The sequence below is a fragment of the Salmo salar genome, chromosome ssa07 (assembly GCF_905237065.1).
Source record: "Salmo salar chromosome ssa07, Ssal_v3.1, whole genome shotgun sequence".
NCBI lineage: Eukaryota > Metazoa > Chordata > Actinopteri > Salmoniformes > Salmonidae > Salmo > Salmo salar.
This window is the reverse complement of record NC_059448.1, coordinates 52069480-52089251: the sequence shown is the minus strand read 5'-3', so window position 1 is coordinate 52089251 and position 19772 is coordinate 52069480. Positions and strand designations below refer to the sequence as shown.

The window sequence follows — 19772 nt, the reverse complement described above, 5'->3', positions numbered from 1 at the left end:
GGGCTGGAATCCCTGTGAAGACGGAGCCTTGTTTCCTACCAAGAGTGGTTCAATATCTCCTCATAGGCACTTCATTACATAGGATACATCTCATTGTACAACGGGGCCAGTGTGATTGCAGGCTTTTGTTCCAGCCAAGCAGCAACAAGTCTACTTCAACTCATCAGTCTTGATTGGTGATGAGTAGAATCGGGTGCGTTGCTGCCTGGCTGGAATGAAAGCCTGCACCCCCAAACCCTGTATTGGGTGCTCAGGTGTTTTGGACAGATACGGCTAAAGAAACACTTCACATGCGGACAAGGCAGTGTAGGAGCAAATGAATGCTGCAGGCCTTTTTTCTGTTGCTTTTGAATAGCCTACCTTTCAATACTTACTAGGTGGCAGATGGATTTAAAAGGTTGTCGTCATCATACGGAAATGGGCACAATACACATTCAAATGAAGCGTATGACTGGTTAAAGCTTTTTTTAATGTCGGAATTGTATCTTTATTTGTTTTTTGATAGCCTACTCAGAATGCTGTTTAAGATGGCATAATCTCTTCTAATTTAGACTGGAGGTGTCTGAAGATCGTCATGGGGATTTCTATTCATATTGTAATGTGTAATTATTGCAGACAGGGAGAACATTAATCTGTCAATATAGACAATGATTTAGCAGTTGGAGGCTTATAGGGTATACACTTTTACTTTTTCCTCTATTACCCTTCATGCTGCATCTTCCCCTCCTCCCTTGTCCCCTCTTCACCCTCTCTCCCTTCCATTGTTAGCATCTCAGATCATTAGAATACTTTGTACTCCTCCTCCTCTCACTGTCCCTCTCCTTCTTTCTCTCTGTTTCCTTCCCTTTCACCCTTATTGCTTTCATTCTCTGTACGCTGTCTCATTCTCTGTACGCTGTCTCATTCTCTGTACGCTGTCTCATTCTCTGTACGCTGTCTCATTCTCTGTACGCTGTCTCATTCTCTGTACGCTGTCTCATTCTCTGTACGCTGTCTCATTCTCTGTACGCTGTCTCATTCTCTGTACGCTGTCTCATTCTCTGTACGCTGTCTCATTCTCTGTACGCTGTCTCATTCTCTGTACGCTGTCTCATTCTCTGTACGCTGTCTCATTCTCTGTACGCTGTCTCATTCTCTGTACGCTGTCTCATTCTCTGTACCTTGTCTCATTCTCTGTACGCTGTCTCATTCTCTGTACGCTGTCTCATTCTCTGTACGCTGTCTCATTCTCTGTACGCTGTCTCATGCTCTGTCTCTGGTGCGTTGTCTCCTCTTGTGGATCAGAGTGGTATACTATGAAACCAGCTAGATCTACTCCGGATAAAGAAATAAGTATGTATTGTCACATACACCAGATAGGTGCAGTGAAATGTGTTGTATTACAGGGTCAGCCATAGTAGTATGGTGCCTCTGGAGCAGATTAGGGTTAAGTGCCTTGCACATTGGCAGATTTTTCACCTTGTCGGCTTGGGTATTCTGACCAGCGACCTTTCAGTTCTGGCCCAACGCTCTAACCGCTAGGCTACCTGCTGCTCTTAAACTGTATGAAGCTAGCCAGATTCAGTTAGCTTCACATTCCAGGTCAGGCTTCATCTGTATTACGATGGTGGATATTACTCATCCGCCTGCCGCTAACTGTAGCAGGCATGTAATTGCTCGTGCATTAAGACAATCCATTGACGAGTCAGAACTATTCATTGAAACAATGCTGAAATGTCAATCCATGGGCAGGTCAGTGCCACATTTTACATTTGTGCCGAAAGAAAAGTTATCTTGCAAATTCATCAGGCTATGGTGTGAAATAGACTTTTAGAATTGTCTTTATTTTATTACTTATTGTTAATGCCATCTTTGCTGTGCTGATCAATGCATAGGTATCTTTTCCTCCCACCCCTATCACTCCTTCTTTACCTTGTGGCCATAGACATATAATACATCAACTCAGCAAAAAAACAAACGTCCCTTTTTCAGGACCCTGTCTTTCAAACATAATTAGTAAAAAAAATCCAAATAACTTCACGTCTTCATTGTAAAGGGTTTAAACACTGTTTCCCATGCTTGTTCAATGAACAAGCCGATCGTACTCACAGGGAATCGTCCTTGCAGTGGCAGATCACGGGTAACAACACCTGCACAGGATCGGTACATCCAAACATCACACCAGCGGGACAGGTACAGGATGGCAACAACAACTGCCCGAGTTACACCAGGAACGCACAATCCCTCCATCAGTGCTCAGACTGTCCGCAATAGGCTGAGAGAGGCTGGACTGAGGGCTTGTAGGCCTGTTGTAAGGCAGGTTCTCACCAGACATCACTGGCAAGAACGTCGCCTATGGGTACAAACCCACCTTCGCTGGACCAGACAGGACTGGCAAAAAGTGCTCTTCACGGACGAGTGGTGGTTTTGTCTCACCAGGGATGATGGTCGGATTCTCGTTTATCGTCGAAGGAATGAGCGTTACACCGAGGCCTGTGCTCTGGAGCGGGATCGATTTGGAGGTGGAGGGTCCGTTATGGTCTGGGGCGGTGTGTCACAACATCATCGGACTGAGCTTGTTGTCATTGCAGGCAATCTCAACGTTGTGCGTTACAGGGAAGACATCCTCCGTCATGTGGTACCCTTCCTGCAGGCTCATCCTGACATGACCCTCCAGTATGACAATGGCACCAGCCATACTGCTCGTTCTGTGCGTGTTTTCCTGCAAGACAGGAATGTCAGTGTTCTGCCATGGCCATCGAAGAACCTGGATCTCAATCCCATTAAGCACGTCTGGGACCTGTTGGTTCGGAGGGTGAGGGCTAGGGTCATTCCCCCCAGAAATGTCCGGGAACGTGCAGGTGCCTTGGTGGACGGGTGGGGTAACATCTCACAGAAAGAACTGGCAAATCTGATGCTGTCCATGAGGAGGAGATGCATTGCAGGACTTAATGCAGCTGGTGGCCACACCAGATACTGACTGTTACTTTTGATTTTGACCCCCCCCCCCTTTGTTCAGGGACACATTATTCAATTTCTGTTAGTCACATGTCTGTGGAACTTGTTCAGTTTATGTCTCAGTTGTTGAATCTTATGTTCATACAAATATTTCCCCATGTTAAGTTTGCTGAAATTAAACACAGTTGACAGTGAGAGGACGTTTAGAAGGGTTTTGTGACCTCTGACCCTCGTAATGTGACTGTTAAACTCATGGTTACACAAGCAATGGCTGCCAGTTTTGTCTTGAATGTGAATCTATGGATTATGTCTGGTTGGTTGCGGCTGTCAGTTGGTTTTTCGCAAATTTCTAAATACAATCTCAGGAAAGTGAATCCTTACTAAATGTGATTAGGTATCTTAACATTTAAAAAAAGTGATACAAAAAAACATTTGATGTAATGAAATATTTAATCAGTAGTCTTCTTCAAATGAAGAGGATGATGATGATGATGATGTAATCTTTGCAAGAGGGAGGATATCTGGTTTCATTGGTCCTCAGCTCGTGGCTCGGACACTTCATTCAGGATAAATTGAGTTAGCCCTGAGGTAGCCTTTTAGTTCTGAAGGATTCTTTGGGATAAACATTTTTACCTGGCTAAAAGGCGTGCGACTTTTGTAATACTGGTTATTCTGAGTTGAACTCAGAGTTGACCAAAGTTACCTCGATAACTCGTCAAACCTGATTCGTAGTATAGGGCTCAGGGAGCTCTTTGTGTCTGTGTTTTCCACTCTTTATCCTTTGCAGAGTCATTGCTTCCCTCATTGGCCAGTGTGTCTGTACAGTATGCCTCTGCTTCCTTTGTTGTGACAGGCATGTCTGCATCTCTCTTCATCCATCCATCCATCCACTCCTCCCCCTCCACCATCTCTTCAATCTCCCTGCCCTCTATTCTCTCCCTCTCTTTCTGTAGCTCTCTCTGTATCTCTCACTCTGTATCCCTCTATTCTCTCCCTCCTTTTCTGTAGTTCTCTCTCGTCGTATCCCCCTCTCTCTCTCCCTCTCTGGCTGTACCAGATGCTTTGACAGCATGTACTTTGTGCTCCATTGCACGGTCGTATGTTTGGGGAAGGCTGGGAGAGGGGTTAAGACCAGCATATGGAGACAAAGATGTGCATTCACTGCTGTACGTTCCTCTGTCTCCGTCTCTGTCTCTCTGTGTTCTATTAGCTAACCCTAGTGTTACGTAAAGGCCAAATGCGACGCCCAGAGTAGGAAGAACACATGCATACTGACACACTACAGCATTTGTCCTTGAGAGAAAGTGTTTGAGAGTTGGAAGTGGAAGGAAGTCACCAGTGTTGCTGGTCCAGTTGTCTGACGTGCTTCTGGGGTGACAGAAAGACCACATCCCAAATGTCACCACGTACGTGCACTATATGTAGGGGGACATCTCTGCTAGCCCTACTTTCCCTACTGCCAGATGTCTGCTAAATGCTAATCTCACTCCTGATCAGTTGCCTGATTTTGTTAGGAAGCCCACACATGTTCTCCTAAGCTGCCTGTGTCAGTAGACAGACTGGAATTGGCTTCTCGTAAGTAGTCTTACGCGCACGCTCACAGCTTGTGGCTACACTGCCTTCTGTGACCTCCCTCAGTTCCACAGTAAAAGACGTGGGGGGGGGGGTGTGTGTGTGTGTGTGTGTGTGTGTGTGTGTGTGTGTGTGTGTGTGTGTGTACCCCCTCCCTGTCCCTCCAAGCTTAATTGGGACTTTGGGGAGTTTCCAGGGCCAGTCCTGTGTGTGACCGTATGGGGAGGTTCCAGGGCCAGTCCTGTGTGTGTGTGACCATATGGGGAGGTTCCAGGGCCAGTCCTGTGTGTGTGTGTGGCGCCGTATAGGGAGGTTCAGGGCCAGTCCTGTGTGTGTGTGTGGCGCCGTATGGGGAGGTTCCAGGGCCAGTCCTGTGTGTGTGTGGCCGTATAGGGAGGTTCCAGGGCCAGTCCTGTGTGTGTGTGTGTGGCGCCGTATAGGGAGGTTCAGGGCCAGTCCTGTGTGTGTGTGTGGCGCCGTATAGGGAGGTTCAGGGCCAGTCCTGTGTGTGTGTGTGGCGCCGTATAGGGAGGTTCAGGGCCAGTCCTGTGTGTGTGTGGCGCCGTATGGGGAGGTTCCAGGGCCAGTCCTGTGTGTGTGTGGCCGTATGGGGAGGTTCCAGGGCCAGTCCTGTGTGTGTGTGTGGCGCCGTATGGGGAGGTTCCAGGGCCAGTCCTGTGTGTGTGTGTGTGGCCGTATAGGGAGGTTCCAGGGCCAGTCCTGTGTGTGTGTGTGGCCGTATGGGGAGGTTCCAGGGCCAGTCCTGTGTGTGTGTGGCGCCGTATAGGGAGGTTCAGGGCCAGTCGTGTGTGTGTGTGTGTGTGTGTGTGTGTGTGTGTGTGTGTGTGTGTGTGTGTGTGTGTGTGGTGGGCGCCGTATGGGGAGGTTCCAGGGCCAGTCCTGTATGTGTGTTTGGCGCCGTATGGGGAGGTTCCAGGGCCAGTCCTGTGTGTGTGTGTGGCGCCGTATGGGGAGGTTCCAGGGCCAGTCCTGTGTGTGTGTGTGGCGCCGTATGGGGAGGTTCCAGGGCCAGTCCTGTGTGTGTGTGGCCGTATGGGGAGGTTCAGGGCCAGTCCTGTGTGTGTGTGTGTGTGTGTGTGTGTGTGTGTGTGTGTGTGGCGCCGTATGGGGAGGATCCAGGGCCAGTCCTGTATGTGTGTTTGGCGCCGTATGGGGAGGTTCCAGGGCCAGTCCTGTGTGTGTGTGTGTGTGGCGCCGTATGGGGAGGTTCCAGGGCCAGTCCTGTGTGTGTGTGGCCGTATGGGGAGGTTCCAGGGCCAGTCCTGTATGTGTGTGTGGCGCCGTATGGGGAGGTTCCAGGGCCAGTCCTGTGTGTGTGGCTGTATAGGGAGGTTCCAGGGCCAGTCCTGTGTGTGTGTGGCCGTATGGGGAGGTTCCAGGGCCAGTCCTGTTTGTGTGGCCGTATGGGGAGGTTCCAGGGCCAGTCATGTGTGTGGCCGTATGGGGAGGTTCCAGGGCCAGTCCTGTGTGTGTGTGTGTGGCCGTATGGGGAGGTTCCAGGGCCAGTCCTGTGTGTGTGTGTGTGGCCGTATGGGGAGGTTCCAGGGCCAGTCCTGTGTGTGTGTGTGTGTGTGGCCGTATGGGGAGGTTCCAGGGCCAGTCCTGTGTGTGTGTGTGTGGCCGTATGGGGAGGTTCCAGGGCCAGTCCTGTGTGTGTGTGTGTGTGTGGCCGTATGGGGAGGTTCCAGGGCCAGATGCGATGACCAGTGCACAGATGAACTGTGACAACCACCCCCTCCCCCCTTCACCTTTCTGGGTGCTGGGACTTCCTCCAACCATGGGACATGACATGTCCTTTGATTGACAGGGTGTGGGACAAATGGTGACTAGCCACAGTGAAACATGACTTCACGTTAAGGGTACCAACCCTTTTTAGGCTTTGCTTCCTCTCTCTCTCTCTCTCTCTCTCTCTCTCTCTCCCCTCTGGGCCTCTCTCCGTTCTCTTTTTCACTCAACCATGTACTCTTCCCCTCTTACTTTCTCATCCCTCCCATCTGTCTCCTTCCCTCTCTCCTCCTCTCCTCTGGTGTGGCAGTGGTGTATTTTCAGATGTGAGTTATTTTGAGCAGGCCGGGTTGGAGTCAGCTCTTTTCTTCCCCTCCCTCCCTCTCTCTCCAGCCAGCCTCTGCAGCAGTAGCAGGCAGCAGGACAAGCCTGGAGAAAACGCAATAGTAGAGGGGGGAGATGTCAGAACAGCTCAATGAGTCACTGTTATACCCACTCCCTCCCTGTGTGTGTAATGGGGGGTTAACGTATAGCATAAGAGATGACGACAAACCGTCTTCTTTATGTAATGGGAACATACACAGGAAGTGTCTCATCCTTAGGTGGAATGTATAGCTCTGACTCCTTTCTGTAGCTAGTGTGTATGTCTCATACTTATGTGGACAGAATTGCTTCCTCTCATCTCTACAGCTAAACTGTGTGTGTGTCATGCTTCTGCGTACAGTATCTATTTGCCATCAAAGTGCCTGGTGTTATTTTTTAGTCTGTTTGTATTTAGTGGAAGATGTTATATTCTGTAGCTCTTCCTCTCTTTGTTTTGCTCTGCTCATGCCCTCACCCCTCTCTCTCGCCATCTATCTCACTCCCTCTTGCCTTCATACCCTCCTTCCTCCCTCATGTCTCTCCATGCGTTCTCTTCATTTTGTTGTGCCTGTGGCCTCCAGCGTGGCGCGCTGACCCCGTCATCTGGGGTCGTCCCACTGCACGTCCCCCGTGACTCATCTCACACCCCATTGGCTGTTTGACATTTCCCCTACGCCGGTTGGACCCCCGCGCACCTTGCCTGCGATTGGCTGAAAGTTTTTGGCCCACGCATAACCCAGCAGCTCTTATGTCATCGCCTACGATGGAGTAGGCAGAGATGATGATGATGATGATGATGATGATTGTTCTCAGTGAGACTGACAGTGGAGTTAGCGAGGAGTGTGTTAGCTAGCTACGTCAATGGGTCAACCTGCGTAGCATTGTGTGATGTGGTAGTACGGAAAACATACGCAGACGCAAGAGAAACGGGGAAAGCTGCTGTGACTTTAATAAATAAAAACATCTTACCTCAGGATACTTCACATGAGGACTCTTCCAGAAAAAGGAGCACTCGGATGTTTAAAAAATAAACAAAATTAAAAGTCTGTCGTTGAAGATGGTAGAGGATGGGGATGTTATAGTGAGTGTGTGTGGAAGATGGATGACTGCAGCCTGAGTACCAGTCTCTTCAGCTAATCCACTTTCTATAGTCCATGTCATGTGCCAAAGATACAGGCCTCTCTGCCATCTTCAAATATAAACATTCTATCATCAATGAGTTCCAGGAGAACCCAGGAGTTGGGGTGTGTGTGTGTGTGTGTGTAATCACAGTGTTTGTTGACATGGCTCGGGTGTGTTTTTGTTTGTGTTTTTGAGCTAGCGCCATGTATGTCTTGTATTAAAGCTTCAGGCTCTGTACTCCTCCTTTCCTCCGTCCCTCTCTCTCTACAACTGTTTCATGCTCATTTATTTAGGGAGGTCTTTACACATGCAGTCAGTCTTAAATGCAGGTCGTTTCTCTCAAAGGCCCCCAATGTACAGTTCCATTTCAATGTTCGTTCTCTCTCTACAGGCTTGCCAGCGTGCACACATACCATACACACACTGTGGGATTAAAATTGATTAAATTCTTTAGTTTTTGTAAAATACTCTTTATTCATTTTTTATAAGATGAATAAAAAGTTCATAACTAAAATATAGTTGTTGCATAAATATTCAGTCCCTTTGTTTTAGGCAAGGCTAAATGAGTATAGGAGTACGATGTACCCTACGATGTACTCCTATACTCAAGTCAGTTAAGAACAAATTCTTATTTACAATGACTGACTAGGAACAGTGGGTTAACTGCCTTGTTCAGGGGCAGAAAGACAGATTTTTACCTTGTCAGCTCGGGGATTCAATCCAGCAACCTTTCGGTTACTGGCCCAACGCTCTAACCACTAGGCTACCTGCCACCCCAAAACCGGGACTGTGTCAAATAATAGGGGTTGATTTATGAATGATTAACCCTTCTTCTGACCCCCCCTCACACACGCACACTACCGTTCAAAAGTTTTTAGGACACCTACTCATTCAAGGATTTATCTTTATTTTTACTATTTTCTACATTGTAGAATAATAGTGAAGACATCAAAACTATGAAATGACATATGGAATCATTTAGTAACCAAAAAGTGTTAAGCAAATTGAAATATATTTGAAATTCTTCAAATAGCCACCCTTTGCCTTGATGACAGCTTTGCACACTCTTGGCATTCTCTCAACCAGCTTCATCAGGAATGCTTTTCCAACAGTCTTGAAGGAGTTCCCACATGTGCTGAGCACTTGTTGGGTGCTTTTCTGTCACTCTAATGTCCGACTCATCCCAAACAATCTCAATTTGGTTGAGGTTGGAGGATTGTCGAGGCCAGGTCACCTGATGCAGCACTCCATCACTCTCCTTCTTGGTCAAATAGCCCTTACACAGCCTGGAGGTGTGTTGGGTCATTGTCCAGTTAAAAAACAAATGATAGTCCCACTAAGCCCAGACCAAATGGGACGGCGTATCGCTGCAGAATGCTGTGGTAGCCATGCTGGTTAAGTGTGCCTTGAATTCTAAATAAATCAGTGTCACCAGCAAAGCACCCCGACAACATAACACCTCCTCCTCCATGCTTTACGGTGGGAAATAGACATGTGGAGATCATCCGTTCACCCACACAGCGCCTCACAAAGACATGGCGGTTGGAACTAAAAATCTAAAATTTGGACTCCAGACCAAAGGACAAATTTCCACCGGTCTAATGTCCATTGCTCGTGTTTCTTGGCCCAAGCAAGTCTCTTCTTCTTATTGGTGTCCTTTAGTAGTGGTTTCTTTGCAGCAATTCGACCATGAAGGCCTGATTCACACAGTCTCCTCTGAACTGTTGCTGTATCTGTCAATTGAACTCTGAAGCATTTATTTGAGCTGCAATTTCTGAGGCTGGTAACTCTAATGAACTTATCCTCTGCTGCAGAGGTAACTCTTGGTCTTCCATTCCTGTGGTGGTTCTCATGAGAGCCAGTTTCATCATAGTGCTTGATGGTTTTTGACCATGTCTTAAAGTAATGATGGACTGTCGTTTCTCTTTACTTATTTTAGCTGTTATTGCCATAATATGGACTTGGTCTTTTACCAAATAGGGATATCTTCTGTATACCCCCCCCCCAATAATTATGCTGTGGATGATGTATCAAACCACTCAGGTACCTCAAAGATGCAGTTGTCCTTCTGAACTGAGGTGCAGGTGGGGATGGAAACTGCTCAGGGATGTTACCATGAAGCCATTGTTGATTTTGAAATGAACATAGAGTTCAGTGGCTGTGATGGGAGAAAGCTGAGGATGGATCGATATTGTAGTGACGCCACAATGATGAACTAAATGACAGTGAATAGAAGAATACAGAATATTCAGAAACATGCTTCTTGTTTACAAAAAGTCACTAAAGTAATACTGCAAATATACACAGCAAAGCAATATTATTTTTGGTCTAAATGCAAAGCCTTCTGTTTGGGGCAAATCCAACATGTCACTGAGGAACTGCCTCCTTATTTTCCAGCATGGTGGTGGCTGCATCATGGTATGGGTATGCTTGACATCGCCAAATATTAGGGGAGTTTTTCAGGATAAAAAGAAACTGAATGGAGCTAAGCAAAGGCAACATCCCTGCTTCAGTCTGCTTTACACCAGATACTGGGAGAGGAATTCCCCGTTCAGCAGGACAATAACCTAAAACACAAGGCCAAATCTACACTGGAGTTGCTTACCAAGAAAGACAGTGAATGTTCCTGAGTGGCCAAGTTACAGTTTGGACCTAAATCTGCTTGAAAATCTATGGCAGGACTTGAAAATTGCTGTCTAGCCATGATCCCCAGCATCTTGACAGACCTTGAAGAATTTTGAAAAGAATAATGGGCAAATATCGCACAATCCAGGTGTGTGAAAACGATCTTATAGACTTACCCAAGAAGACTTACAGCTGTAAGCAATGGCAAAGGTGTTTCTAACATGTATTGACTCATGAAGCTGAGTACTTATGGGATGACCATTTAAAAAAAAAAAAAAAAAAAAAAAAAAAATCATCTTACATTGTTTTTTCTTCTGTTTGACAAGAGTATTTTGTGGAATTGTTGGCAAAGAAATGACAAATCAATTTGAATCCCACTTTGTAACAATAAAATGTGAAGAAATCCATGGGGTCGGAATACTTTAAGGCACTGTACACACACACACACATCCCTCCCCAATCCCACACTCCTCCCCCATACCAGCACATTCCACACCACATGACCCCCATGCTCGGGGTCAGTAGGTCATGACCCCTTGTTTTTTTTCAATCCCCTACAGCTACGCAGCTCTTTACAAGCCAGCGTCATGTTTTTGTGCTAGTCATACATTTAGTCTCAACCAGGGGTCATTTATAGTGAAAGGAATTTACCCCAAATAGAATATAAGTCCCAGAGGGAATTATGTTGATATTAGTGTCACGTTGGGACTAAGTGCATCGCCATCAAATAGGACTTTCTCTACGACCTTCAGTTGTAGCATTGAATATAATGGTGGGGGAAAGGACGGGGACCTGACTCCGACACTTTCAAGTTGACTAGCGAGCCCATTCTATATGATTTCCTCTTTTGTCTTCAATCAGGGAATTATGGATAACTCTTGTTTAGGGCTGCAAAATTATGGGAACTTTTTCAAGAAATTCCATGGTTTTCCATGGTAGGAGGGAATATGAAGGAACTCCAGATTTCCCCAGATAACCAGGATTTTGGGAAACCAGGGGATTTATTGTATTTACAGTATCCGTACGGTTATATATCCAACTGTCTCAATCCTCTGAAATGGCTTCGTGTCCTTGTCGCCTTTCAATATTGTCACTGTTAATGAAGGGAATGACTGCTTAAATGGGTATTAGAACACATCCCGTTTCTCTCTGCCCTGCGTCATTTATCACAGATCGATGCCATCCTTTGAGGCCTTAAAAGTTAGCTTGGGTGTGTATTGTACAGACATGCTACCTACCATGAACATCAATGGGCCTACAGGACTGTGAAATGGGCAGAGCAATGTTTTTGAGCATTTTCTATCATGCGCTGTAGAAGGTGGAAGTAGGATGAGTCTGACGTTAGACATCGCCAATTGTTGACAGTAGAACAGTATATTAGTTTATATGGCCAGTTTATGTGAAGGCTCAGTAGCTGGAGTCATACAAAATGCATTAGACCCATCGCATGGTAAATTATTGTGTGGTTCCTGCGGATCAATGCCTGCTATCGATTCCCGGGCCTTGTGGAATCGTTTTATGGCCCTCCTTTTTAAAAAGAAAAGTGATTTGGGGCCTTTTCGTTCCATCTCTCCATCTCTCGCTCCCAGCCACTTGTATTTTTGTGTTCCATTGCCATGGTTACTGGGAAGCTGTGTCCTCACACAAGGTGACATTAGATGCGTCCTTGGGTCACATGGGCTTGATTGTGTCCGCTCTAGAGGATAGAATCTCTACACAGATATTTATAGTCTCTTCCTAACAGATTTAGATGGATAGAGGCTGTCCTCTCTTCCCCTCTCTTTTCCTCATCTTCCTCCTCAAATCACTGTCTCACTATCTGTCTTCTTTCTCTCCGCTCCTTCCTCCTGAGGGGTTTCACACTCTTGTAGAACAGGGGAGACGATAGGTCTGTGTCCTCTCTCTCTCTCTCTCTCTCTCTCTCTCGCTCTCTCGCTCTCTCATATTTATATATTGGCACAGTACAGATGTACAGATTACATTTAGGTCTTTTTCCTTCCTGACTTGGATCCTTTCTTGAGCGAAACACCTCATTAACAAATGTTTGAGTCTTTCTGCGAGGTGAAGTAGTGTGAGTAGTCTTGACCCAAGTGTAGTTGTATCTGGGCATGGTACCATCGGCTGATAATGGGCCTTGGCAGACACAAAATGGAGGAGTTTCCTTAGACACATCATGGTGGATTCAGTCCCTAGGCAGTATACCAAAGACCCCCTCATCCCAAGGTAACTGAGCTTCAATGAAAGGCCTTTGTGATAAGCCCCAGTGGAAACAAAATGGAGGTCGGCGGCTCTGGGAATCAGCAGGAGGGGAGTTCCATTGGCCAGGTGTGAGATTGATTAGCTTACCTCTCAAAAGCACTGCGCTTCACTGAGCTGGTGAGGGGGAGGGGGGGGGGACCTAATCGACCCAAACATCATTACACTTTGGCCGAGGTTAACGGAAACCACATTAGGCGGTTAAGATTATGTGATTTCTGCCGTGGCTGGAGTCGCTCCTGTGAAGCCAGGTGCCTGGCTCACACGGTCAGGTCAACTCTTTTTGAACGATGTTCTCTAATCGCTAAGGGCGCTAGGCTAGCATCGGTAGACACGTTCAGAGGGAATCTGTTTCAATGGAAATGGAGCGTGGGTGTGGATGCAGTTTTGTAACGCTGGTTTCTCTTGCTATAAACTGAGGGGTGGGCTTCTGCACCCAAAGCCCATGCTCCTGTGAGACACAAACATACTGCCCCCTGTTGCCTCTTCTCCAGAACTTTCCAAATGCTCAGCTGCACAGCGCACGTGTCAGCACCGACACAAGGAGAAGGACTAGAACATCCCAAAGGAGGAGAGGAAAGGGCGAGCACCGTGTGTGTGGGGAGAGATAATAATGGTCTTGGTAGAATGGGCGGTAAACACAGAGCTATTGTAATCCATAGCCTTATTTCTTTTTGCATTTGTGCGTGTGTCATTTCTTTGTGTGGGTGTGTTTGTCATTCACTGTAATTGTTGTTGTGTTCCTGTTTCTGTGTGTCTGTCCCTGATACTGAAGGAGGACAAAAAAAATAACTCTTTTGAAAATGCAAATGGATTCTATTTATGTTCTGTTCCTGCCTTGTGTGTATTTGCACGTGTTTGTGTGTGTGTGATGCTGTCATTCATGCCGGGGTGTTTATGATCCAGATGGAACAATGGCACCAGTCCTCATCCCATCTCCCCAGTGACAGGACTCCTGAGTGGGAACGGTAAACAACTGAGCCCAGCAGCTTTCAGTGCAGTGGGGATTCAGACTGGTGGGGAAGAAAGAGAGAGAGGGGGAGTCGGGGCCACTGCAGAGAAACAAGAAGGTTGAGAGGGATGGCTGGAAGTCAGTGTTTGAAGACGTTTTAATAACTTTCTCTCTCTTTCTGTCCCCCTCTGCTTTCCCCTTCTCTCGTTCTCATCCTGTATCTCGCTGTCTCTCTCTCTTTCTCCTTTCTCTCTGCAGGAGAAGAACAAAGACAAAGACAAGCGTTTCCGTCCCATCTACGACATCCCCTACATGTTTGAGGCCCGCGAGTTCATGAGGAAGAAGATCATTGGCAAGAAGGTAAGAGAACCACGCCCACAAGTCCCACTCACGTAGAGCTGTAGTTGACTAGATCTGCTCTAGAGGCTCTCTCTGAAGATCTAGTGTAGTCTAGATCAGTGGTTCCCATCCTTTTTCCATTACTGTACCACCAACTGAGTTTCTCTCTGCCCGGAGTACCCCTGAAGTACCCCGTCATGTGTGTTTGTCTTCTCCAGTACCCCTGAAGTACCCCGTCATGTGCGTTTGTCTTCTCCAGTACCCCTGAAGTACCCCGTCATGTGCGTTTTAGTCTTCTCATGAGTCTTCTCCAGTACCCCTGTGGATTGGCCAAGTACCCACAGTGGGAACCACTGGTCTAGATCATCCATTTTCTTTCTTGCGCTGTTGTCTTGAAACAAACACACACACACACACACTCCTGTAATAACTCACCTGCTATTTTAACTTGTTTGATTCATGTCAAGTGACATGGGAGTTGTCCCTCCACTCCTACCTCATACACTGACTGACCATTTGATTTGAATCAGGAGATTCAATCTAGTCGCTCCCGATCTGGGCCTTACATCTCACTCCCTCTGGGCGGAAGTCATGTGTGGCTCCAGCCCTGTGGCTCTGCAGATTTAAACGGGGATTTTTGTGTGTTTGTGTTAGTAGTGATTTGTTGGGCCCATACATGCTGGGCCAATGTAGTTTACATGGTCTTCACAGCAGGGCCCGAAGTACTACGCTTAAGAGTGATTTCAGAACACGCAGGCACACACAATCCTCTGGGCTTTTCACAACACCGAGCAAGGGGCCATGAGAGTTCAGTATTCAATAAGAGTTTGGAAACTCGTCACGCCCCTCATATTCGTTTTAATCATCAACGTTAATGATTTTTTTAATGAGGCGATGTTCTATATTCTCCCTCGAAGCTAGTGTAGAGTGAAGCGACAGTAATGATTGCGGCGTGCTATTTGTGATTTGCGAAGACTGAATCAAGTCAGAAGTTCTTAGTCTGTCAAAGTGCAAAAACACAGTTAAATGACCCCCCCCCCAACATGGTTTAACTGAGTGAGAGGAGATCATTCTTGCTGTATGATTAGTTCTGTGTGTGGTATGGGTGTAACGGTACATGTATTCGTACCAAACCGTTCAGTACGGGGATCTTGGTTCGGTCCGCACTGTGAACCCAAAATACATTTAAAGGTTTTTTAAACACTCTGCCTATAGGCTGTGCCTGCACTACGTTGTATGCCTCTTGAGTAAATCTGAGCAGAGTTTTGTTTTCAGGCTATTCCGTCAGACAACTAGAGCACATTGTAATCAAAATTCGAATCTTAATTGCCGCATTTCAAACTGTCCTTTTGTGAGGCGCAGCCGGGAACTAGTTCTGTACGATGGCGAGTGGTGGGGTCGATAAACCAGGAGGATTCTCTCCATCGGTTAATCTCCAGTTTGGGAACATTTTGGTTTCCCACAAGAATACAACAGCGATGGACAGAAATTGTCTCCACGAGAATACAACGAGAATAGCCTATGCAGCTGCCAACACCTCAAACATGAAACATGTTGACACATTTACGCCGACATCACCTCAGTATTACTACCACTGGAGACAAAAACCCCAACAACTTCGTCTCCCCTCTGAATTGAAGCAGCCCTTCGCAGCTGATTCTGACCAGGCAAGATAAATGACAAGAGTGAAAGGTCAAATCAAATAACATTTTATTTGTCACATGCGCCGAATACAACAAGTGTAGACCTTAGCGTGAAATGCTTACTTACGAGGCTTTAACCAATGATGCAGTTCAAGAAATATAGTTAATAAACTAAAGTGAAAAAAAATATAAAGATGCATCTAAAAGTAACATAAGAAAATGACATAACAATAACGAGATTATATACAGGGGGAACCGGTACCGAGTCAATATGCGGGGGTACAGGTTAGTCAAGGTAATTTGTAAAGTGACTATGCATAGATAATAAACAACCAGTAGCAGCAGTGTAAAAACAAAGGGGGGTGTTGGTGTCAGTCAATGTAAATAGTCCGGGTGGCCATTTGATTAGCAGTCTTATGGCTTGGGGGTAGAATCTGTTAAGGAGACTTTTTGTCCTAGACTTGGCACGCTGGTACCGCTTGCCTTGTGGTAGCAGAGAGAACTTGGGTGACTGGAGTCTTTGACAATTTTTTGGGCCTTCCTCTGACACCGTCTAGTAGATAGGTCCTGGATGGTAGGAAGCTTGGCCCCAGTAATGTACTGAGCCGTAGACATTACACCCTCTGTAGCGCCTTATGATCAGATGCCGAGCAGTTGCCATACCAGGCGGTGTTGCAACTGGTCAGGATGCCCTCTGGTGCAGCTGTATAACTTCTTAAGGATCTGGGGACCCATGCCAAATCTTTTCAGTCTCCTGAGGGGGAAAAGGTTTTGTCGTGCCCTCTTCACAACTGTCTTGGTGTGTTTGGACCACGATAGTTAATGTTCGGCCCTCCTTTTCCTATAGTCCACGATCATCTCCTTTGTCTTGCTCACATTGAGGGAGAGGTTGTTGTCCTGGCACCACACGGCCAGGTCTCTGACCTCCTCCCTATAGGCTGTCTCATTCTTGTCAGTGATCATGCCTACCACTGTTGTGTCGTCAGCAAACTTAATGATGGCGTTGGAGTCGTGCTTGGCCACGTAGTCGTGGGTGAACAGGGAGTACAGGAGGGGATTAAGCACGCACCCCTGAGGGGCCCCAGTGTTGAGGATCAGCGTGTTGTTGCCTACCCTTATCACCTGGGGGCTGACCGCCAGGAAGTCCAGGATCCAGTTGCAGAGGGAGTTGTTTAGTCCCAGGGTCCTTAGCTTGGTGATGCGCTTTTCAAATAGTATTTCAAACCAGCATCGTCTTATTTATCCTCTCATTCTTCTTTGCCCCTCATCCTTGATTCGATTCCTCCACCTCTCCATTCAGTCGTCATAAAAGCTGAGAGTACGGCACTGTGTTCATCCATCGCAGTATATTCCTTTAGAAGGCTAGGCCCTCCCCCGTTTGTTCCTATTCCTTTGAAGTGATGACGGTTTAGGTGTAGAGCTTCAGTTCACTGTTCGCTGTAGCCCAATCCATACAGCATGAGACTCAAACATTCCCCCGTTCTTTTGATTTGATTTGTATTCACAATTTAAAGTTACAAAAGGAAAACAGTACAATATCATCAAGTCTGAACTAAAATATTTAGCAACAGAGCGTTTTCTATTGGTATATTGAGGCTCCCCAGCTCAAATGGGCAACAATTATTAAGTATTTGAAACCCTGGCTGAGCACTAGTTTCCTCCCGTTCTTTAATACCCTGTGTTTTTGCTAAGACGGCTCGGTTGAGAATAGACACGTTTTTTCGGGTGATTCTTAGATATATGTTGATACCCAAACTATTTTTACCTTGAAGGTAGGTTCACTGCCCTCGGCCGCCATGGCAACCAGAGTTAGAAAGCACGACAAGGAGGAATCTGAGATGATTAGCTGCATCAAGTGTTGTATTGATGTAAGGGTACAGTGGTGTGAGACGAGGGTGAGTGTACATGGAAGGAAAAAGGCTGATCTTTGACTGCATATAGGCCTAATTTGCTTCTGTTTTGATCCCATTTTGACTGCAGAAAAGGGAAATGTCAGTGAACCCAGTTCATTAAGTAAGTGTGGAAGCTAAACCATCCAACGAGCAGATTTGACAGTCCTACCAACGCTTTTGTGTCCTGTTATGCAGAAGGACCAGTGTTTTTACGACAGCAACAATTAGAGGGAATTCTCTGATCATGTCCACTGGCTGCTTTTATCGCTCCTGCTTCGCTGGCCACCACAGACACCATCATTTTACCTCCTCAGCAAACACAAAGAAGGACAGAAGAGATTTGACAGTACTGTAGGTGGCAGGTAGCCTAGCGGTTAAGAGCGTTAGGGCCAATAACCCAAACAAAGATTGCTGGTTTGAATCCCCGAGCCGACTAGGTGCCCTTGAGCAAGGCAATTAACCCCAATTGCTCCTGTAGGTGGCTCTGGATAAGATGGTCTTCTAACGTTTAAATGTAGTACTAAAGCCTTTGAGCCTGGTCTCATTTGAGAACCTGCACTGGGTTCTTTTAGTGCTCTTAGCTCTGCTCGGCACGACTGGCACCATCGCTTTGCTTCATCAGCGGGGTAATTGGGACTTGACACGGTGGTACTCTGCGGTATTTTCAGACACGTCTGGTGCTCGGGAGGGCACGGTACGCCCGAAAGCCCCAGCTCCGAGCCGCCCGCGCTCTGCCCTCGCCTCACACAGCACGGCAGACTACATCAGTTTAACAAGTTATTTTCGCTCCCTCGAAATCCGGTGGGACGGCGTGCAAGGAGAGCTGCCATCCCCAAATTGGGTTCACCCGCTGGGCATCCCTCATCAGAATGTGCCCCTCTTCAGTCCCGAGTGGTCCTAAAGAGGGTTTTACATGACAGGTCAAAGGTTGTATCATACAGTCCACCAATGGTGGTTGTTGGGAATTGAACCAACTTTTCCCCACAGAACACTATTGTCATCGACCTAAGCATAAAAGGCGTTCAACACTGAAATACAATAAGCTCAATCAATCATTCGAAGTGTCTGTTTAGTAAGTTGGCAGACAGCCAGAGGAAGCCTCAAGGTGCTCCACTTTAAGAGATGTATATTATAATAATGATGATGATGTCCCTTTGTCTCCGTCTCTATCAAGATGGCTGAGATACTTTTCATCTGTTATGAAGCGTGTCCAATATTCATATTCAAAGGGTTTCTGTTATCAGAGGCTGGGTCCGTATCAAATGGATGTCAGAGCATCAGTTAAGAGCTGTTAATGTGTGACTGAGGTAGTTGGTTATTCTTGGAAAATACCAAACTACCCTCTTAATGATTCTGTGCTACAATAAAACCTCTTTCAATACATTTTAATAGCCAAGTTTCAGGGATTAGTCATATAAACAACATTTGTTTTTCTACATTTAACAATATAAAGTTCAACAGAGAATTTAACCGGACTGCATCTCAATTCCAAGGGGAACATTTGTTTTGAATCCCAGTTATCGTTTTTCTTTTTATTCAAACGTGTCCAAGTGTTATTGACCTCTTAACACCCACACGCACGGCGATGAAAGGAAAACAAGAGAGGGGATGGATACAATCTCAGGCCATAGACTTCAGGTTGCTATTCACAAGGTTAGTAGGAGTGCTGATATAGGATCAGCTCCATATCATATATATAATCCATATCATTTAATTGGTTCTGAATTTTCAAAGACTTATCCTGTATCAGCGCTCCTACTATCAGCTGCTGTGAGTATGGGCCCTGAAGTGCTGTACACAAGCCTCAGGTGGTTAGACTGGACCGGAGTCCATTTCAGGTCGCTTCTCTTCCTTCTATCCCTCAACACACTGACAGAGACGCCAGAAAGCCTGAAGTTTATTCGTGTCGGGTAATGAAGGTAAATCTGCAGAGAAGTGCTTTCTGCTCTCTCTATTTCCGTCTCTTTCTCTCTCCGTCTCTCCCACTCGCTCTCTCTCGACTCTCCCCGTATTGAAATAGCTGTTTCGCTTGGTGACATAATCCAAAGCTAGATTTGGTTAACTTTATAAGTAGTGCTGTTCCTCTTTTCTATGCTCCGGGTCTCAGCCTCAGCAGAAAAAGTCCAATGAAAACGTTGCATTAATCCACTTATCAGGGGAGAGCACATTCGGATAATCCCGTCCCGCTGAAAGTGGCTCCTGTACTGCTGCGTGAGTGTAGTACAGAGAATGGCAGTTTTTTCATCTTGTTTTTATAACGTGTGGGAATGTAAAGTGAGACACCGTGGTGTTTGTGTTGCCAGTTTGACTATAGTGGGAGCAGTG

General features: G+C 46.5%; 1 protein-coding gene across 1 annotated transcript in view; it reads left to right on the top strand.

The window, feature by feature from the left end:
* LOC100380729 (staphylococcal nuclease domain-containing protein 1) overlaps nt 1-19772 on the top strand; it is a 319896-nt gene that overhangs the window by 39065 nt on the left and 261059 nt on the right. The window contains exon 11 of the mRNA XM_045722231.1: nt 13832-13933. Coding sequence (XP_045578187.1) covers nt 13832-13933 — 102 coding nt within the window. The remainder of the gene's footprint in view (nt 1-13831; nt 13934-19772) is intronic.